Below are 21,111 nucleotides of genomic sequence, written 5' to 3'. Positions count from 1 at the left end.
CCCACCTCATTCCATAAAAACAGCAAAATACGCATTTTTTTCAAGCACCCATGGAACATTCATCAAGAGAGCACATCTAGGTCATGAAACAAACCTCAAAAAATTTAAAATAATTGAAATCATATAGAATATGTTCTCTGACCATAATGGAATTAAGCTGGAAATCAATAAGGAAAATCCACAAACACTTGGAAATTAAATGATACTACTAAACAATCCATGGGTGACATGGGTGTATTTTTTAAATACATAGAATTGAATGAAAAGGAAAATTCAACCTATTAACATATGTGGGATGCAACCAAAGCAGTGCTGAGAGAGAAATTTATAGCACAAAATGCTTACATTAGAAAAGAGGGAAAGTCTCAAAATCAATAATCTAAGTTCCTACCCTCAAGAAACTAGAAAAAAGAAGAGCAAAATGAACTGAAAGCAAGCAGAAGGAAGTAAATAATAAAGAGCATAAATTAATAAACTTGAAAACAGGAAAATAAAGAAAAATCAATGAAACAAAAAGTTATTTTGAAAAAAATCAATAAAACTAATAAACCTCTAGCAAGGGTCCCAGTAGTAAAAAGAGAAATGTCACCAACAGGAATGAAACGGGGAATAGCACTACAATTCTGCAGTCATTAAAAGAATAATAAAGGGATACTATAAATAACCTTATGCTCATAAATTCAACAACTTAGAAGAAATGAACTAATTCCTTGCAAACTGCAAACTACCAAAACTCGATCAAGATGAAATAGATAATCTGAATAATCTCATAATCATTAAAATTTTTTAATTTATAATTTAAAAGTTCCCAAAAAGGAACTCTCCAGGCCCACCCAGATCATTTCACTGGGGAGTTCTACCAAATATTTAATAAATGAATGCCAATCTTACACAATCTCTTCCAGAAAACAGAAGAGGGAACACTTCCCAACTCATTTTATGAAGCTAGTATTACCCTGCTAACAAAACCAAAAAACAGTACAGAAAAGGAAAACTAACTACAAGCCAATATCTCTCATGAACTTAGATGCAAAAATCCTTAACAAAATATCAGCATATCGAATCCAGTAATGTAGAAAAAGTATACACCATTACCCACTTCATAGATTTTTTTTAAAAAAATCAACCTTACTTCCTAGCAGATGCAGATATATCTTCAATCCTATCAAGGAGGTACCAGAGCCAAGATTTCACCCTATTTAAGTTCTGCTATTAAACTGGAGACATTCTCACTCATACCTCCCTTTGAGATTCTTCCAACTGCAGAACTGTACTTTAGCAGTTATAAATAGAAAGACAGCCGCAGCTCAAACAGTTAAGATTTTAAAATGATGACAAAACATGCATATTTCTGACTTTATTGCTTGCTATCTGAAAAAAATAATCTTGTGATCATCTGTGCCAATAAAAGAACAAGGTGAAACAGATGATCCATGATTCACTTGCTTAAGGATGTAATACTTGATTTTTTCCCCCAAGTAAATTATCTTTGAAATCAAGTCTAACATAAGTTAATAATAAAACTGATATCCATTCTCTGAGCAATAAACTGGTACCCTAGATGCAGGAGTGGACTAGTAAATTGGCAGCAGATAAACAACACACTGGACAACAGATCACCGACTTATGAATAACCAAAAGATGATCCGCCCAAAAAAATGATGGGTCTCCCGCTCTCTCATTCTGCATTTTCTATTTAAACTGCCAGAATAGTATTTCTTTAAAGAGGAAAAATTTTTTTACAAGTCAGTATTTGGCAACTCAGGAAGATTATCACAGAAATATATACTGCGAATTGGTGCTGCTATTCACAGTGGCTATGGATGACTCTCAGGAAAACAGGAAAAAGCCAATGCTGCAAAGAGATATCCATTTTAAAATGTATCACTTATAGCCAAATGAACACAAAATCCAAAGCTCAAGATTTACAAGCAAGTGAAATATAAACTGGCACATCAATATTGAATTATAAGTTGAAATGGTGAATATAAAGGGCACAAACTATCAGACAGCTGAAATACATGGCTTCTCCAAAAAGTATTTCTATTTGTGACGTAAGGAAAGAGTCCAGTCTCACCCTGAATACAGAGCCAATACACCTTCTTCCTTATAGATTCGGAACAAGGCATGAAACATTCCTCGGTATTTTATCTCTTTGAAGCGGACATCAATACTTTGGCCTTGAACCTGAAGTCGCGTTTTGGTCAGGTCCACAGGGAAAGTTCCTGTGAAGGAACACACTCATTTATAAGTTTTTCCAAAGAATCACAGTTAAATTTTGGATGAATTTAAGCCAATGGTAATTTTTAAAACATGAGACAAAGTTCTTTTTCTAACACCTAGGTCTCTACTTAAATATCAGTATCAGAGGACAAGAGTTGTATCTGATAAAGTGAAATGTACTATATCTAGGCAGCAGGATTTGACCCACAGTATAACTGAAACTGTGATATAATAAAGTGCTTTAGGATAGTTCTAATACACTATAAATGCAAAATACTTAAATGTTTTAATTTCATCTGTTAACATACAATCTGGCATTTATCTGTCTCTTCCTTCTGCCCCCTCCCACCTCAAGTCTCCCTACTTCTCCCTCATAAAATCTCCCCAAATCTTCACCAAGAAGATAGGAGAGCATGGGATTGCTGCTCCACATACTCTTAAATACTATTACAAAGTTTTGTGGGTTTTTTCTTTTATCTGTCTATGAGAAATAGTTTTCTAGTATTATGAAAGATAATGGCAAAGTCCTATTTGGCCTACTCATCTGGGTTCCTCAGGTAATTCAGGACTAACACCAGCACAGTGCTTGGTGGGAAAATTTCTTTAACCAAACTTCTTTCTCTTATTATATCAACACACAGAAGTGGTCATTATATTGGCAAAATATATTTCAAAGACTATTTCAAGGTCTAAAACTAACAAGATGTTTATGCAGCTCTGGTCACTGATGACCTTGATATCATAACACCAGACAATATGCCAAGAAAGTCAATAAAAACTAGTGAATTGGGGTCACTTATGAACAGTTTAGGAAAGAAAATTTGGAAGATGAAAAAACACAATCTAAAAGTATTTCAAAATTAAAATCAAATAGAGAAGAATCTGGTTTGATCTTGGTCAATTTTCTTCTAAAATGGGAAAGAGGTTTGAAAAAAGGAAGTCTGAATACTTACTAAGAAATTTATAAACAACTGAGCACAAAGAAAGGCCACTTGTATAAGAATGTAACAGAAACCCCTATCTTATCTAACTCCCTCTATATTTTCATGTATGTTTCTTAAGCCTAGCAAATTAACAAATCATTAAACTATCAAAACAGCTTCCCAAAATTGACTTTTCTTAACTTCACTTGCCATACCGTTTGTACTACTTTTTTTTTAAGGTGTATATCTTTTTTTTAACATCTTTATTGGAGTATAATTGCTTTACAATGGTGTGTTAGTTTCTGCTGTATAACAAAGTGAATCAGCTGTATGTATACGTATATCCCCATATCTCCCCCTTCTTGCATCTCCCTCCCACCCTCCCTATCCCACCCCTCTAGGTGGTCACAAAGCACCGAGCTGATCTCCCTGTGCTATGTAGCTGCTTCCCACTAGCTATCTATTTGACATTTGGTAGTGTATATATGTCCATGCCACTCTCTCACTTCATCCCAGCTTACACTTCCCCCTCCCCATGTCAAGTCCATTCTCTATGTCTGCGTCTTTATTCCTGTCCTGCCCCTAGGTTCATCAGAACCATTTTTTTTTTTAGATTCCATATATAAAGAAAATATTACTTGACAGCTTTGAGACAACAGTTTTTAAAACAAATAGGGCGGGGCTTCCCTGATGGTGCAGTGGTTGAGACTCTGCGCTCCCAATGCAGGGGGCCCAGGTTCGATCCCTGGTCAGGGAACTAGATCCTGCATGCCGCAACTAAAAGATCCCGCATGCCACAACTAAAGATCCCACATGCCGTACAAAGATCCAGCACGCAGCAGCGAAGGCCCTGCGTGCTCCAACGAAGGCCCGGTGCAGCCAAATAAATAAATAAATATATTTTTTTAAAGTACATTACTTTCTTATGATAAATTTTTTTTTAAATAGGGCAAGCTTCTTTTTGCTTCTTCTCTAGTTTTCACCAAAAATAACGCTACCATATCTATACCCTAAGTAGCAGGTTTCTCAGTTTTCACATTCTTACCAAACTCAGCAACAATAGAGGCAAGGCCGCCATATACGAAGGGTTTCCAATTCAGACCAGACATCTCATGGCTTACAGTGGCACTTTTCTGGTGCTAAAAATAAACACAAATCAGAACAAGGCACAAGAGTGAGGAGCATCTGTTAGTGTATGATCACATAATTTATATCAACAAAATTTGCAAATAAAACAAATGTAGAGAAAAAACCCTACCAATTGGAATGACAAAAAATGAAGGCTCCTGTTTTATGTGATGGGTGATCATGAATGTGTTCTTTACTGCCATTCTGTAGAGGTAAGTGTGCGATTCACTCAAATATCAACCTGTGCCCTTCACGTTCTCTAGTTTCTTTAATGTTATTCCCATCCCCACCCAAAGAAGAGGTTTCATTCCATCCAGCACACCCAACTTAGACATTCAACTAGACAATTACAAGTGAAGGAGCCTGGACTTTAAATTATATAGGCTGAGGCATCTCATAAAAGCAGTTCATGGTATTCAGTTAGCTTGATTCAGGTGCAAGGCAGACTGACACCACTATCCTCTCATATTCTTAGTCCTCTCATCTCTCCACTAAATTTTAGGGTTTTATTTCATCTAGCTACTTTCCAGCTACACACAACCTCCCCCCACTAGGCCCAGGGTAAGTTAGGCACATTTTCACCTTCCTTCTGGTTCCCAGAGGAATGACGGCAATATGGATGATGTCTCTCCTCTCTCTGACATTTAACATACATCCATCTAGTGAATCTCCTTTTCCCTGGCCTTTTAAAGCACATATATACAAATATTGTTTTTCTTTGATGTTTGGGTTCTTTAACAATATATACTACTCCCCATTCCCCTTACCTCCTTCCCCATCCCGCCCCCATTAGAACTGTCACCCTCAATCTTTTCAGCCTTTTTTTCCAGCCACCCCCAGCTATTTCTCTCTTGGATTTTATTTTTTCCACAGTTCTGCCTTCTAAATCAGTGGTTTTCAAATTTCAATGTGCACCAGAATCATCTAGAAGGCAGATTAAAACATTGACTGCTGGGCCTTACCCTCAGAGTTTTTGATTGGTGGTCTGGGTCTGGCGTGAGAATTTGCAAATTTGCAAATAATGCTGATGCTTCCACGCTTTAAGAACTACTACTCTAGGCATTGCCTACTAAATCCTGGTCCAGCTGGAAGCAATCTATTTTCTGAGGATGGATTCTCAGATTTCTTTTAAATATTCCTTTTTCAGATCTTCATGGTATGCATACTATTGAATTTCAAAAGCAACTTCAAGTGGTTTACAGTCAGGAATGAAGACTCTAAAGTCAGACTTGCCTAGGTTTAAATCCTGACACCACCACTTATTAGTTCTGTGACCGTGGGCAAGTTATTTAACCACTGTGTGCCTGAGTTTTCTGAACTGTAAAATGGGAATAATAATAAATACTATATTATAGGGTTGTTGTGAAAATTAAATAATATACGTAAAACACTTAGAAAAGTACCCGGCACCTGCTTCAACTATTAGCTATTATCATTATTACATTTTTGAATAGTTAAGTACTCAAATATACATTTTAACAGATAATACTTACTGCCCACCTCCCCTACTGCCCAATCTGGGGTTAGCACCATTGAATCACAGTCTCTTTTTAGGGGAGACAAGGTTTTGTTTTGTTTCCACATAAGGAATTCTCTGTAACTAAGCACAGAAGAACAATTTTCCAGAGAGGATAGCTAACATGCAGACAAATGTTTTAGAGGCCACAAAAATAATTATGGAAACTTCCTTTCAAACATAGCATGATCAGTCAGTCCATCTGACAGAGAGTCTGCAATAGACAACTCTTTTGGAGGAAAACTGTTGAAAATAATTCTAAAAAGCAAAGTAAGAATAAGCAATTCAATTATCAGCTGCAGCTTGAGATAAGTCTTGAGTACTAAATACTACCTTATCAACATTTTCAGCTATGCCCGTATTTTAAGATTACAATTGATAGTAAAACATGACACAAATGATGAGAGGGTAGGCATGGAAAAGCAAGGACCACGGCATATCCCTTCTATAAGATGGGGAAAGGGGGAATGCCCTTTCCATTCACCAATTTAGAGATTGCCCAAAACAGTCAAACATTTCAAATGGCTGCTATACTTGTCTCCAACACGTTCTCTTTGTAACTTCTTTCAACCCTTTTCATCACAGAAGAAGCCTGACTTGACAACGTGCTACCCAGCCTTTTAATAAAGAAGATGTGCTCAGGGTTCAGGGAGCAATAATAAAGCAATTAAAGGCAGGGGGCAAAGCCACAGCAGGGGACCAGAAAGACCAGTCACAATCTCAGGTCCGTTAGCCCAGTGGTTCTTTAATGAAATGTTCATGATTCTGGGTTGAACTAAAGAAAATAAGGGCACCTAGTGCCTTTCTTTTCAGCTAAATGTATTTAATGTAAAGGACTATTAGAAGATCATGTTCTTCCTACTCCTGGAGCATTTTTTAAAAATCACCTTTCTTGTATGAAATGTATTAGTAGTTGGTAGCTGATTTTGTTTAGTGTTCTTATTTGGCAAAATAAGACTGGCTACCCTACTTTGTGCTCTCTCCCCACACTTTCATTTAAATTTTATTGGTCCATGAAATCTAAAACTCTGGGACCACTGCCACCTTCCCACCCCCATCTCATAGTAAAATACCTTTCCCTCCAATATCAGGAAAGAATCTTGTTATGAAGAAATCCTGTATCATCTTTGATTAGGTCTGATTTTAGACATTCCTTCCTCATACTGAGCCAAAAGTCTGCCTTCCCCTGGTTTTCACTCATATTTTCGAGGCAATATGAACAATTTATTCTTTTTCCCTAGGGGAGTCCTTCAAATATTTAAAGACAGCTATCATGTTCTACATCTTATTTTTTAAGCTAAATATCTACAATCATTTTTGTCATTCTCTATATTACACTTCAATTACTACAGCTGAAAATTGCAGTCACTTTTGTGGGGGCCATATCACACTACTGAATCATTCAAATGTCAGCTAAAACCTTTTACATAATGCTGTATATATGCATGCATGTTATGTCATACCTATTCCACAGCTGTATAATGCTCTTTTGAGCCTTCATTTATCCCTTCTATATCTTAAATCTCAGGCATACAAATAATGACTAGGATGAGGTTTATCTTCTGGTTGCCCCATGTTATTTTCTCTCTTAACTAGGTAAGATCCCTGAAGGCCGACACCATGTCTCACAGTACTTTTTATAACCCCTACAATAGCTGGCACAGAACTGGGTACACGCCCATTATTGATAAATACTTGGTTGGTTCCAGTGTGATGTCCTTTATGCATGTATACAGCCTGTATGTAAAAGGTTACAGGGAAAATTTGGAAGTTAACTTACTGGACCTGACCAATGCTACACACTGTACACGACACTTTGCTGATCCTCAGAGATTCTCTCCCTACTAATTCTCTCCCCTGGCTTTTGTTGCAGAGAATTACTTGTGTAAAATACTCCAAGCACTCTAAAAATGATTTTGACTTGTGGGGGCTATCCCCAGATATGGGTAAAAGAAAAGAGTCATATCTGAGTTGAAATAGAAATATAGTACCTTAAATATTTTTATCGTGTTAAGAAGCCAATGAAAAATGCCTTCAAAATGCAGACACGAAAAAAAAAATGCAGACACGTATTCTGAAGCCTGACTAAGGGAAATCTTACAGCCTAAAGAGTGAGAAGAATATCTAGAACACAAATTACATAACCCTGTTACACTACTCCAAAGATCTGGTCAGAAAAATGCAGGTGCCTTTCTTGCTTTCTCCTTTAAGGAAGAGTAGGCGTTAGAGATTCTCAGATTCAGGAGGTAATAATGGAGAGTCAAGCAAATGTTTATTGAAGGCATACTAAATGCCCAAATGTGCTATGGGTATAAACGTGATGTTTAAAACACACACACACACACACACACATATACATACGTTCTAACACCATGACAATATTTATGTTTCCTGGATAATTAAGGAGATGGGTGTGGGGATAAAAGTTGTATGAAATACAGTTCTTGCCTTTCAAGAGCTTATAAACTGGTGGAAGAAATCAGAGTAGTTCATTAAAGAAAAAAATAAGTGCTAAACTATGTAGCACAAACTATAAGAGCAGGAGAAGCATGGAAAAGGAGACAATCCGCGCGGGCTTGAATAACTTGAAAAGGCTTATGGAGATGAGAGAACTTAAAGTGGGCCTTGACAGAGGGCAGGTAGAATCTCAACAGGTACAGGTAAGGAGAGGGTGTGGGGAGGAGAACAGCATGGATAGATACAAACGTGGGGAAAAACACAGCATGTGGAGGCAAGCATCAGTACAGTTTGTTTTCAGAAGGAAGAGTGCAATCTAACTGGAACAGAGAATTATTTTATCTGACTGAAACAATATCAGACGAAAAGTATGATAAGGAACAGGTTAAGTTGAAAGTCCTGAAACCAAAGTGTGTGTGGCAGGGTGGGAGGGATACTGTAAATTTTTGAATAGGGAAGTGACTTGAGGAAATCTACCACATTTAGTTAGCCTACTAGGGCTGCAGCCAACCAGTGGATTACAAACAGGAGAGGCAGGGAAACTAGCTTAGGATGGTGTGAAGTAAAGCAGACAAGATGTTTATTGGCAGTGAGGTTAGAGATAAACTTCTAAAATAGAGGCACAAAGGAACTTGATGATGTAGGGAATGAAGGCGAGGGAAGAGTTCATGATGACTTGAAGCATCCCCAGCCTGAAAAAACCAAGGAAACACTGACAGAACACTACAAATGTCCCTGCTGTTACCTTGTCTGAGAAACTAATTCATGTTAACAATGGCTGTCATCCCAATTAGTTAGCTGAACTGCATTTTAATAGATGCCTTCAATGCCTTGGACCTCAAGGAGTGGCAGGGGGTAGAAACTGAAGGGGAGCATCTTTCAACAGCATCCGTCACACTAATACAATGGAGGTGTTTGCTTACTCCGCTTACAATCACGGCCGCCGTTGCAAACTTCACCCTTAGAAAAATTAGGATTATTCCGGGAAAGATACCCATTCACCCTCTGGGTAGCAGGATCTTGCCAGTTCCTCAGCTGTCAGAGCGAGTTCGTGGAGAGAAGGGAGGCGCCTGAAGGAGGCGGCCTCCCTGGGGGGTCGAGGAAGCAGGGTTCAATCGAAGAAGAAGTAAAACCACCGATGCCAGAAGAGTGAAAGACAGGGAAGGGACTCAGCTGAGGGGAGAGAGAGACCAAAGGACCGTTAAGCCCCTCCCAGGCCGGGAACCAGGCCAGCCCGGCCCCGCGCGGCCTGGCGCGGCCCAGCCCCGCTCCCCAGCCTGGAAGCCCAGGAGCTCCCCCTCACCTGCTCGGGCTCATCGGACGACTGGGAAGCCGAGGCTCCCACAGTCGGAAGCGCCACTGCAACGCCAACCCGGAAGTATTGTTACCAACGGAAGTAACCAAGTCGTCGCCTCGGCAACGGTGGTACAGCCATTCCAGCTCCGTCCCCTCCGAGCCTAAAAGAGAAGGCGCGAAATAAGAGGCGGAAATGACAAGGGTCTTAATGGGGGAGTCAGGCAGGCTGCAGGCGCAAAGGCCCAGACGGGGCAACCTGACTCTAGGGAGGTGCAGGGAGAGGAGGCTAAGACGTGAGAAATTTGGCAGCTTCTGCAGCTAACGTGGGTGCAGAGATGTCGCCCCGTCACCGCATCACCACCCACCTCGCGCGTACAAGGACTAGGAGAAGGAGGGGCGGGGTACGAGGGGCGGAGCCAGCAGAGTGAAGGGGCGGAGCGGGGCGCCTGCGAGCAGAGTACCAAAAAGGAGGGAAAGGGAGGGGGCGGGGCAAATGCTTAAAACAAAAGTGGAAAAATGAGGGAAAGGGAGTGAGTGGTATTTAGAGAGGTGCCTGAGCTGGGGGGGGGGGAGTGGGGCGGGGGGGGGAGGAGTGGGGCAGGGTGGGTGCAGAAATAAAGATCAAATAAGCAAATAACCTCAGCACCAGGTCTGAGGTCGCCAGGTGCTCAAAGCACATGGTTGAGAAACAGCAAGTTAGGAGCAGAAAAGGGACCATAAAAAGTTCAAGATAAAGAAAATGAAGAGTAGAAATACTAACGGGGGAATCCGAGTTAATCCGCACCTCACAATCAGCCAGCAGATGATGAGAGGGCCTGGTGACCAGCTTCGGGCTCTAGCCCCACCCCAGGAGCCAGAAGGAATAACTTCAAGGCACCATAGGTGATTACGTTAACCAATGGGCTATGTTTTTAAGCCTCTCGCGTGAAGGTTCCGTAATCACGCAAGAATACAAAATACTATGGTTTAGACGTTGAGTGTAAGTAAAAGTAAGTCAATGCAAGGCCTGTGGCCCTAAATAATTATTTGTTAAATGAATAAATGTTGGGAATACCTTTGTTCCAAAAGGATCTTTCTCAGTTTAGTTCACATCTTGGTTTTTTTCCCCCACTTAAAAATCTATTCAGGCAGCACACATAGTATTAGCTGACCTTATGGAATGCTTACCAAGGGTGCTGCCAAGAGCTTCATGTGCGCACAACTACCCTATGAGGCAGGCGCTATTATTTCCCCCTTTTGATAGATGAGAAAACTGAGGTCTTAAGAAGTTAAGACCTCAAACTCAGTTCTGACTTCAGAGCCCAGGCTCTTAACCACTGCTATACTGCTTTCAACTTTAATAATACCCTTGTTACCTTCAGAAACTTCCTTACTAAATATAGAGATAATGCAAGAAACCCGTACATGCATTCCAAAATGCGAATACTCTTAAATTTACATCTCAGCAAAGTACTCCCTTTCAGCCGCACTAAGGGGGTTGTAGCTTAGAGTCTCTCTTATTTGGAAGGACTATACTCTCTCCAGTGACATGAATCGTATGTCCAGCTGTGGCTGTGGCCTGGGCCTGTCCCTCACATCCAGATTGCTCAACCTTGTAGAATTTTGGCTCTCTTTGTGACCAAATCACTATCTTAGCTTTTCTACGAGACTGCACTGCACTTTTGTCTCCTCAGCCACTGCCACTACCAGCTAATCTCACCAACCACCTAGGTAAATTTTGTTAAAAAGGAGCACTGTTTTCAAACGACTTATTTTAAAAGATCTACAATAGATGAATTTAAAAATAGCATTATAAACACATAGCACACTTTTATTTAACACATTTGCAGTTTGCTTAGTTTGTTTCCAACATTATCGCCTTCTATTTGTAGTCTCTACCACACAGACCCATATTTGATTATACTCTGACTTGTGTTATGCTCAAATTCTGATCTCTCCAAGAGATAAGCTGTTCAAGAGAATAGAATCCTTGAATCTTCAAGTTGGAAGGAGATTTAGCGGTCCCTTCTACAATATTCATTATAGACAGTTGTCCGGTCCCTGCTAGAATGCTTCCAGTGTAAGTATAGATCACAAGTCAGCCCATTACACTATTTGACAACTCTGAAAACTCTCACTTATGTTGAACCAAAACGTGCTTTCATCCTTCTACTCTCCCAAGAGAAACATCTGGTCTTAAAAAATGAAAAGAGGGCTTCCCTGGTGGCACAGTGGTTGAGAATCTGCCTGCTAATGCAGGGGACACGGGTTCGAGCCCTGGTCTGGGAAGATCCCACATGCCGCGGAGCAGCTGGGCCCGTGAGCCACAACTACTGAGGCTGCGCGTCTGGAGCCTGTGCCCCGCAACGGGAGGGGCCGCGATAGTGAAAGGCCCGCGCACCGCGATGAAGAGTGGCCCCCACTTGCCGCAACTAGAGAAAGCCCTCGCACGAACCGAAGACCCAGCATAGCCAAAAATAAATAAATAAATAAAAATTAAAAAAAAAAAAGTAGCTATAAAAAAATTTTAAAAAAAAAAATGAAAAGAGAATTTTATTTGGAGTCAGAAGACCTTTTTTTTACTAATTGAGGTGAAGTTCACATCACTAATACAATATTATGTCAATTATATCGCAATAAAACTGGGGGGAAAAAAATTAAATTGAGAACGTTTTTATTTTCATTAAAAGACACAATTAAGAGAGTGAAAAGGCAAGCTCCAGGCTGGGAGAAGAGATTTTTAATCATGTATCCCACAACATCTCATATCCAATATAAAAAGCTCGTAAACGGGCTTCCCTGGTGGCGCAGTGGTTGAGAGTCTGCCTGCCAATGCAGGGGACGCGGGTTCGAGCCCTGGTCTGGGAAGATCCCACGTGACGCGGAGCAACTGGGCCCGTGAGCCACAGTTGCTGAGCCTGCGCGTCTGGAGCCTGTGCTCCGCAACAAGAGAGGCCACGATAGTGAGAGGCCCACGCACCGCGATGAAGAGTGGCCCCCACTTGCCACTACTAGAGAAAGCCCTCGCGCAGAAACGAAGACCCAACACAGCCATAAATAAATAAATAAATAAACTCAAAAGTTAAAAAAAAAAAAAAAAGCTCGTAAACTCAGTGATCAAAAGACAGGCAACTCATTTTTTTAATGGGAAAAATACTTGAAAGACACTTCATAAAAGAGTCGATCCAAATGACCAATAAGCATATGAAAAAGTGCTGAACATTATTAGTCATCTAGAAAATTAAAATTAAAATCACACTGCACACCCACCAGCATGGCTGAAGTTAAAAGGACTGTCAAAACAAGAGGTTTGGTGGAAAGCATTTCAAATTCTCATACACTGCTGGTGGGAGGACCTATTAGTTCTCTATTGCTGTGTTTAAAAAAATTGCCACAAATTTAGTGGCTTAAAACATCACACATTTACTGTCTCTTAGTTTCTGCAGGTCAGGAGTTCCAGGCGTGACTTGACTGGGTCCTCGGGCTCTGAGTCTCACAAGATTGCAATAAATGTGTCAGCCAGACTGTGTTTTTATTTCGAGACTTGACTGGGGAAGAATTCACTTCCAAGCTCACTCAGGTTGTTGCAGAATTCACTTCTATGCAGCTGTACCACAAGGGCTTCAGTTTCTTGCTGACTGTTGGCCAGAGGCCACTCTCAGCCCCTGAAGCAGTCCCCAGTTTCCCACGATGCGGCCCTCTCCATAGGCAGTTCACAGTACGGCCACTTGCTCCTTCCAGGCCAGCAGGAGACAAGATCCTAAGATGTGGTTTATCCACACAGAATATATCCACGCAGAATATAGTGGGACTATTATTTTCTGTGATAAAGGACTATACCTATTTTTTGAAAGTACAATAGCTTCATTTTTCTGATTATAAAAAAGTACATAGTCATTATAAAACATTTGAACTATATACAAAAGTGGAAAGAAGGTATAAATTACCTGAAAGCCAAACATCCAAAGACTACTCCTCTTAACAGTGTGGAGCACCTCCTCCTAGTCCTTTTTCTATGCCTACACACGTGCTTATACTGTCATTCTTGTGATTTGCATGTTCCTGTCACAAGTTCCTGCAGGGTGGCCTCGTGCTAAAGTCAGCGTTTCCAGCTACCTCTAATTTATGGTCCCTCTATATTTGCCCGATTTTAAAAGTCCCCAGTTTTAAAAGTTATGCCTCTTTATGGAGGAAAAAGGAAAATACAAAAACATATATTACAAAAGAAGTAAAAATAAGATGTAAACGTCATCCCCACTACCCAGATACCGGCGTTAACATTTCTATGTGTTTCTTTCTAGTCTTTCCGTCTTTTCTATTACTGTATACATGCCACATAAACTTTGCCTTACCTCCAGCCTCCTTGTAGACCTTGCTCTCTCACTCACCGCCCCATTGCTGATCCTGGAGAGCCAACTTCTCCCTTTCTTATTAGCTTCATGTTCTTTCCAGGCTACCAAAGCAAGAAAATCCTCTTCTAACCCTGTGACACCCTCTAGATATTGCCCGATCACCTTCCATTCATAGCCGTTTTAAAAAATTTAACATTTTACTTAACCCAATATAACCAAAATAATATCATTTCAGAACGTAATCAATATAAAAAGTATTAATGAGATGTTTTATAGTTTCTTTTTATACTAAGTTCTTGTATATTTTACACTCACAACTCATCTCAGACTAGATACATTTCAAATACTCAATAGTCACGTGTGGCAATCTGACCACCGCACTGGACAGCAGAGATCTAACTTTATGCTCCACCTGATAGATTATCATGTACCTCCTCCAGCATCCACCCACTCCAAAGAATCATCTAGCTCACTTGGCTGCATCAACATCACCTGATGTTGTTAGAAATGCAGAATTTCAGGCCCCACAAAAGACCTGTTTAAATTAGAACCTGCATTCTAACACTCTCCCCAGGTGATTCATTTGCATACAAAACTTAAGAAGTCTGTTCTACCTCCTGTTAAACACTTCCAGTAGCGTGAAACTCACTATCTCATCCACAAGGAAGCCCTTTCCATCTTTAAATGGTTCCAGTTATTAGAAATACATTTGTCCTTCCTTTACTGAGGATTCCCTACAAGCCCAGCATTATGCTAAGCACTTCACATGAATTACCTCATTTAAGCCCAGCACTCTATGCGATAGTCTAATTTTGTCTCCTTTTGTCATTGCTGCTGCTGTTGTTGTTGTTTATGGTAAAATATATATAACATAAGTTAACCTTTTAACCATTTTTAAGTGTACAATTCAGTGGCATTAAGTACATTCACAATGTTGTGCAACCACCACCACTATTCATTTCCAGAACTTTCCATTATCCCAAACAGAAGCTCATTAAACAATCACTTCCCCTTCTCCTCTCCCTGCAGCCCCTAATTACCACTATTCTTTCTGTCTCTCTGAATTCGACTATTCTAGATACGTCATATAAGTGAAACCATACAATATTTGTCCTTTTGTGTCTGGTTTATTTCATTTAGCATAATGGTTTCAATGTTAATCCATGTTGTACCCTATATCAGAAATTCCTTCCTTCGTACAATAATTATTCCATTGTATGTATGTACCACATATTGTTTATCCATTCATCTGTTGATGGACATTTGGGTTGTTTCCACCTTTTGGTTACTGTGAATAATGTTGCTTTGAACATTGGTGTACAACAATCTGTTTGACTCCTTGCTTTGAATTCTATTGGGTATACACTTGGGAGTGGAATTGCTGGGCCATATGGTGATTCTATAATTAACTTTTTAAGGAACCGCCAAACTGTTTTCCACAGCAGCTGCATCATTTTGTCATAGCCTTTTTAAAAATAAGAACAGTTATTGTGGCTAAATTTCTGATCAGAACATTTTAAAAACATGCTCTTTTAAGAAAACTGGAGTACAGAGACAAAGAAGATTTTTGTAAAAACCTCTAATCCCATTATCCCATAAAACTCTTCACATACTGATAACATTCTTCCAGGATTTCTTTTTATGACAATTATTTCTTAAAATAAAGGTTTTGTTTGTTACCATGGAATTCTAAACATGCTTTTGAAGGAATAATATCTTAGAGATATACTTGTCTTAAATATATACCATTTTTCAAATAATATGCAGCCATCAGAAATTATGTTTATGAGAACTATGTAATAATAATAATAAACTCTACCTTCTATTGACTACCATATTCCACAAACCTTTCACATGCTGACTCTATTCCTTACAACAACCCTGTTTAGACTTTACCACTGATGGGCCAGATTTCACCAGCTGTGTGGTCTTGGATAAGTACCCACCCTCCCTGTTCCTAAGTTTCCTCCCCTGTGAAAACAACACTACTGCTAGCACCCACCTCCTGAGTTACTGAGCATTCAAATGTGATGATCCACAAAAGGCATTTGGAACAGAGCCTGGCGCACCACAAGCATTCCAGACATGTCTTTTCACCAAGTAAATTCCAGGTCCCCTGAAAATTTAAACATGAAAAAGAAAATCAAACCATGACAGTACTAGAAGAAAACGCAAGTGAACATTTTTATAATCCTGGGCTGAGGAAGACCTTCTAAGCATGTTATCAGAGGCAGAGACAATAAAAGCAAAGGATTATTAGAACTTACCTCACAATAAAAATCATTTCTGAATGGCAGAAAACACCAAAAAGTTAGAAGATGAGCAATAATTTGGGGAAAAATTATAACAAATTTGACAGACTAAAAGCTCTTTAATATACAATGAGCTTCATAACTTAAAAAAATACAAACACTTCAAGATATTTTCCTAGAAAAATAGGTAAAAGATATAAACAACAAAGCAAGACAGTCTGATGTGGCCAATTTATCTGTGGGGACATTTTGATGAGCCCTATTGACACAGCTGCTCCAACGCAGCCACTGTTTCCCACTGTGTCCCATCCCAAGGCACAGTGCACTCTCCCAGCCTGCCCTCTCTCCTCACCTCCAGTCCAGAGGACTTTCACTTTCCACCTTAGTCCTTTCTGCATTGCTTACATTTTCTTTTACAAAACTGTTACTTGTAATCAGAAAAAAATGAAAAGAAAAAAAAGCCAAATCATCTTTATAAAAGAGATTTTATGGTATTAAATATATTTGCATACTCAAATCCTGAAAGTTAAGAATTTCATTGAGCAATTTTCCTCTGTAGTCTGGAGCTGAGGATTAGGAATCTTGTGTTCCAAATGCCTTCCTTCCCTATATCTATATCTATGATATATATATATATATATACATCTAGATAGATAGATGTCTATATCTATATCAGATTCATTCATTCATTCACTGATAGGTATCTACAGGCACCTACTGTGTGCCAGGCACTGTGCTGGGCATGGGGATCTAGCAGTGAACTAGAAACATTCCCTGCCTCCATGGAGCAGACAGTCTGGTTGGGGGAGGAGCAGGCAAAAAGGAAGTAAATATTCAGGTTAATAACATTGTCGAGTGTGAAGAATAATGAAGCAGGGAAAGAACACAGAATGGCAGGGGCTGCTGTTTTACATTAAATGGTCAGGAAGGCCTCTCTAATGAGGTGATATTTGAGGAGAGGTGTGAAGGAGGTGAGGGAGTGAGCTATAAGGATCTCTGAGAACGTTCCAGGCAAAGAGAACGGCAACAGCAAAGGTCCCTAAGCAGGAGTGACCCTGGTGTGTTTGAGGAACATCAAGTTCACCAGGGTGGCTGGAGCAGAGGGATGAAGGGGGACAGCAGTTGGAGATGAGGTCAGAAAGGTAACAGGGGTCGGGGAGACCAGGTAGGACTGTAACATCCTGGTAAAGACTTTGGATTTTATTCGAAGAGTCTGGGAGAGTTGACGTTATCAGGAAAAAGCAAGACTACAAAAAAGCAGAGGTGTCTATTCTTTACATTTTTAAATGAAAAAGAGAGTAATTTCCATTAAAACAAATGGCTCCTGGTTATTTGTGATTACAGACTAAATGGTGCCCAATCCCTAACCATCTTTCACTGCCCCATGACTGAGACCTGTGCCTCAAATTGGCAGGAGTTACCAACAGGGAAATCTCATGTTTGGGTGTTATGAGGAAAGAGTTCACACAGCAGGCTTGGTGACTTACTCCTTGCATGTCTCCAAGAGAACCATGATTGACCCTTAGCCAACCCATGAGAATATGTCTGTCAGAGTATTCTTTATACCACCAATGGATTGATGATTTTGTTGTGTACACCTGGAGGAATAGACATTGCTGTACCATCTTGTTAGGGTTGCTTTGCAAAAATATCAAGCTTGATGATGTGAACCTGTTTTCATTGCTGGAGTCAACAAGAATGTTAGGGTCCTGAGTTTTCTGGTCATGGCCAGTTGTTAACAAGATGTGCATATGTGACCAACTCTCCCATCATTGGACATAGATATTCCACACATATTCCTGGAGTTCACTGCTACAAGAAATCGAAAGGGAAATTAGAAAATATTTTGAACTAAATGAAAAATGAAAACAACAAAACCTGTGGGATGCAGCTCAAGCAGTATTTATAGCACAAAATCCCTATATAGGAAAAGAAGAAAGGCCTCAAATCAATGACCCTAACTTTGATCTTAGGAAACTAGAAAAATAAGAACAAATTAAATTCAGAGTAAGCAGAAGAAGGGACATAATAAAGTTAAGGGCAGAAATCAGGGAAATAGAAAATAGAGAAAAATCAATGAACCAAAAGCTGGTTCTTTGAGAAGATCAATAAAACGTATACACCTGTATCCGGACTGATAAGGAAAAAAGAGAGAAGACATAAATTACCAATATCAGAAATGAGAGACATGTCCTCCAGACAGTAAAACAATAATAAGGAAATATTATGAAAAACAAGAAATAAAGAAAATTTAGATAAATTGAACTTCATCAGAATTAAAAAAAATTTGTGCCTTAAAGGACACTACCAAAAAAGTGAAAAAATAACTCACAGAAAGGGAGAAAATATTTGCAAGTCATATATCTGATAACAGGTTAGTATCTAGACAAAGAACTCTCACAAATCAATAAAATTTAAATAATCCAATTAAAAAGTGTATATCACCAGGGCAGGAGAAGGACATTATATTGATATGATTATTAAAAGGGGGATAAATTTTACAAGAGGACATGTAATACTAAACATTTACACACCTAATAAGAGAGCTTCAAAAGACATGAAGCAAAACCGGAATTGAAATAAAAAATAAACAAAAACACACAGAGATTTCAACACACCTGTCAATAATTGATAGTGAAAGTAGACAGAAAATCAGTAAGGCTATAGAAGAGTTAACACTATATCAAGTTGACCTAACTGGCTTTTATAAAACATTCCAATCAACAACAGATACATTCTTTTCATGGCCAGGGAACATTCACCAGAATAGACCATTTTCTGGGCCATAAAACAATTCACAACACATTTAAAAGTATTAAAATTAATACACATTACTATATATAAAATAGATAACTAATAAGAACCTACTGTATAGCTCAGGGATCTCTACTCAATACCCTGTAATGACCTATATGGGGACAGAATCTAAAAAAGAGTGGATATGTGTATATGTATAACTGATTCACTTTGCTGTACAGCGGAAACTAACACAACATTGTAAATCAACTATACTCCAATAAGGGACTTCCCTGGCAATCCAGTGGTTAAGACTTCGCCTTCTAATGCAGGGTTGCTTGTTGGATCCCTGGTTGGGGATCTAAGATCCCACATGCCTTGTGGCCAAAAAACCAAAACATGCGTACTCGCATCGGCAGCACATATACTAAAATTGGAACGATACAGAGAAGATTAGCATGGCCCCTGCGCAAGGATGACACGCAAATTCGTGAAGCGTTCCATATTTTTTATTTAAATACAGTTGCCATTACCTCTGCTAAATTAAAAATTGATGTAATTTCAAATGATTTTCACATTTTGAAAAATGAGAATAAAATGTTTCTGATAATTCCTAAAATACTAATACTTTTTGGACAAATGAAAAAAAAAAACCAAACCAAAACATGCAACAGAAGCAATATTGTAAATTCAATAAAGACTTTAAAAATAGTCCACATCAAAAAAATCTTAAAGAGAAAAAACTATACTCCAATAAAAATTAATTTGAAAAAACAAAATAAAGACATAAAAAGCCTAACAAAAATTTTTTAATTATTAAAATTATACAAAGTATGTTCTCTGAACACAATGAAATTAAATTAGATTTTATTAGATTAAAGATTAAAGTAGATCAGTAAAAGAAAGATTTCTGGAAAACCCCCAAGTATTTGAAATCTGAATAACACACTTCTAAATAACACATGTCAAGAAAGACATCAAAAAGGAATGAAAGGGAAATTATAAAGCATTTTGAACTGGATAAAATGAAGACATAGATAACTAGACTTATTGTGGTGAATATTTTACAATATATACAATATCAAATCATTATGCTGTACACCTGAAACTAGTATGTTATATGTCAATTACACCTCAATAAAAAATAAATAAAAATTCTACTGCTAAAAAGAAAATGAAAACATAGAAAAATTTATGGAATGCAGCTAAAGTGATGGTTAGAAGAAAGTTTATAGCACTAAATGCCTATATTAGAAAACATTAAGGATCTGGAAAAAATGACCTCAGCTTTCACACTAAGAAATTAAAAGACAGGGACTTCCCTGGTGGTGCAGTGGTTAAGAATCTGCCTGCCAGTGCAGGGGACATGGGTTCGAGCCCTGGTCTTGGAAGATCCCACAGGCAGCAGAGCAACTAAGCCCGTGCGTCAAAACTACTGAGCCCGCACGCCACAACTACTGAAGCCTGTGCGCCTAGAGCCCATGCTCTGCCACAAGAGAAGCCACCGCAATGAGAAGCCCACGCACTGCGACGAAGAGTAGCCCCCACTCACCACAACTAGAGAAAGCCCGTGCCCTGCAACGAAGACCCAATGCAGCCAAAAATATAAATAAATAAATAAATAAATAAGAAATGAAAAGACAAAAAGCAAATTAAACCTAAAGTAAGCAAACTTAAACCCAAAGTAAAGATGACAGAATTCAAACACATCGAAAACAGAAAAACAAAGAAAAGCTGGTTCTTTGAGAATGTCAATAAACTATAAATTATAGATCCTACAAATATCGTGTCTAAAATGGTCCCCATTGATGCCTGCCTCCTGGTATTCATGCCCCTGTGTAGTCCTCTTCCCTTGAGTGTGAACTGACCTAGTGACTTGCTTCTAACCAGTAAAATATGGCAAAGGTAGGGGGATGTCACTTCCAAAACTAGGCTATGACTACCATCTTGCTACACTCTCTCTATTGCTGGTTTTAATGAAACAAGCTGCCATGTTGGAGAGATAACATGACAAAGAACTGAGGGCCACCTCTTGCCAACAGCCAACAAAAAAAATTGAGGACCTCAGTCCAACAACCCACAAGGAACTGAATCCTGCCAAAAACCATGTGAGCATAAAAGTGGATCCTTCCCTAGTCAAGTTTTCAGATGAGACCCTGGTCCTGGCTGACACCTTGATTACAGCCTTTTGATGCAACCGAGCTTGAACTGAGCACCCAGCTAAGCTGTGCCCGAATTCCTGAACTGCA

General features: G+C 39.1%; 1 protein-coding gene and 1 non-coding gene across 6 annotated transcripts in view; one reads left to right on the top strand and one right to left on the bottom strand.

Moving 5' to 3' along the window:
• The window catches only part of SLC25A14 (solute carrier family 25 member 14), a 37,552-nt gene extending 27,944 nt beyond the window's left edge, over positions 1–9,608 (bottom strand). For 4 of the 5 annotated variants that reach the window (XR_005018261.1, XM_036839078.1, XM_036839076.1 and 1 more), the window contains exons 1-4: positions 9,551–9,605; positions 9,171–9,420; positions 4,192–4,285; positions 2,078–2,225 (exon numbers count right to left, since the gene is read on the bottom strand). Coding sequence is in view for 4 of the 5 variants with exons in the window: in XM_036839078.1 (XP_036694973.1) it covers positions 2,078–2,225; positions 4,192–4,285; positions 9,171–9,245 (317 nt within the window). In the remaining variant the exon portion in view is untranslated. Of the gene's footprint in view, positions 1–2,077; positions 2,226–4,191; positions 4,286–9,170; positions 9,421–9,550 lie in introns of all 5 variants that reach the window. The other variant, XM_036839079.1, reaches the window with a different exon arrangement.
• Positions 9,609–19,265: 9,657 nt separating this feature from the next.
• On the top strand, positions 19,266–19,372 carry LOC118889354. Its single transcript, XR_005018491.1, has one exon. It is a non-coding gene; the product is annotated as a U6 spliceosomal RNA (small nuclear RNA).
• Positions 19,373–21,111: the final 1,739 nt, after the last annotated feature.

This window comes from Balaenoptera musculus, chromosome X, assembly GCF_009873245.2.
Source record: "Balaenoptera musculus isolate JJ_BM4_2016_0621 chromosome X, mBalMus1.pri.v3, whole genome shotgun sequence".
NCBI lineage: Eukaryota > Metazoa > Chordata > Mammalia > Artiodactyla > Balaenopteridae > Balaenoptera > Balaenoptera musculus.
Note: the sequence above shows the minus strand (reverse complement) of the source record. Positions and strands in the feature narration are given on the sequence as shown.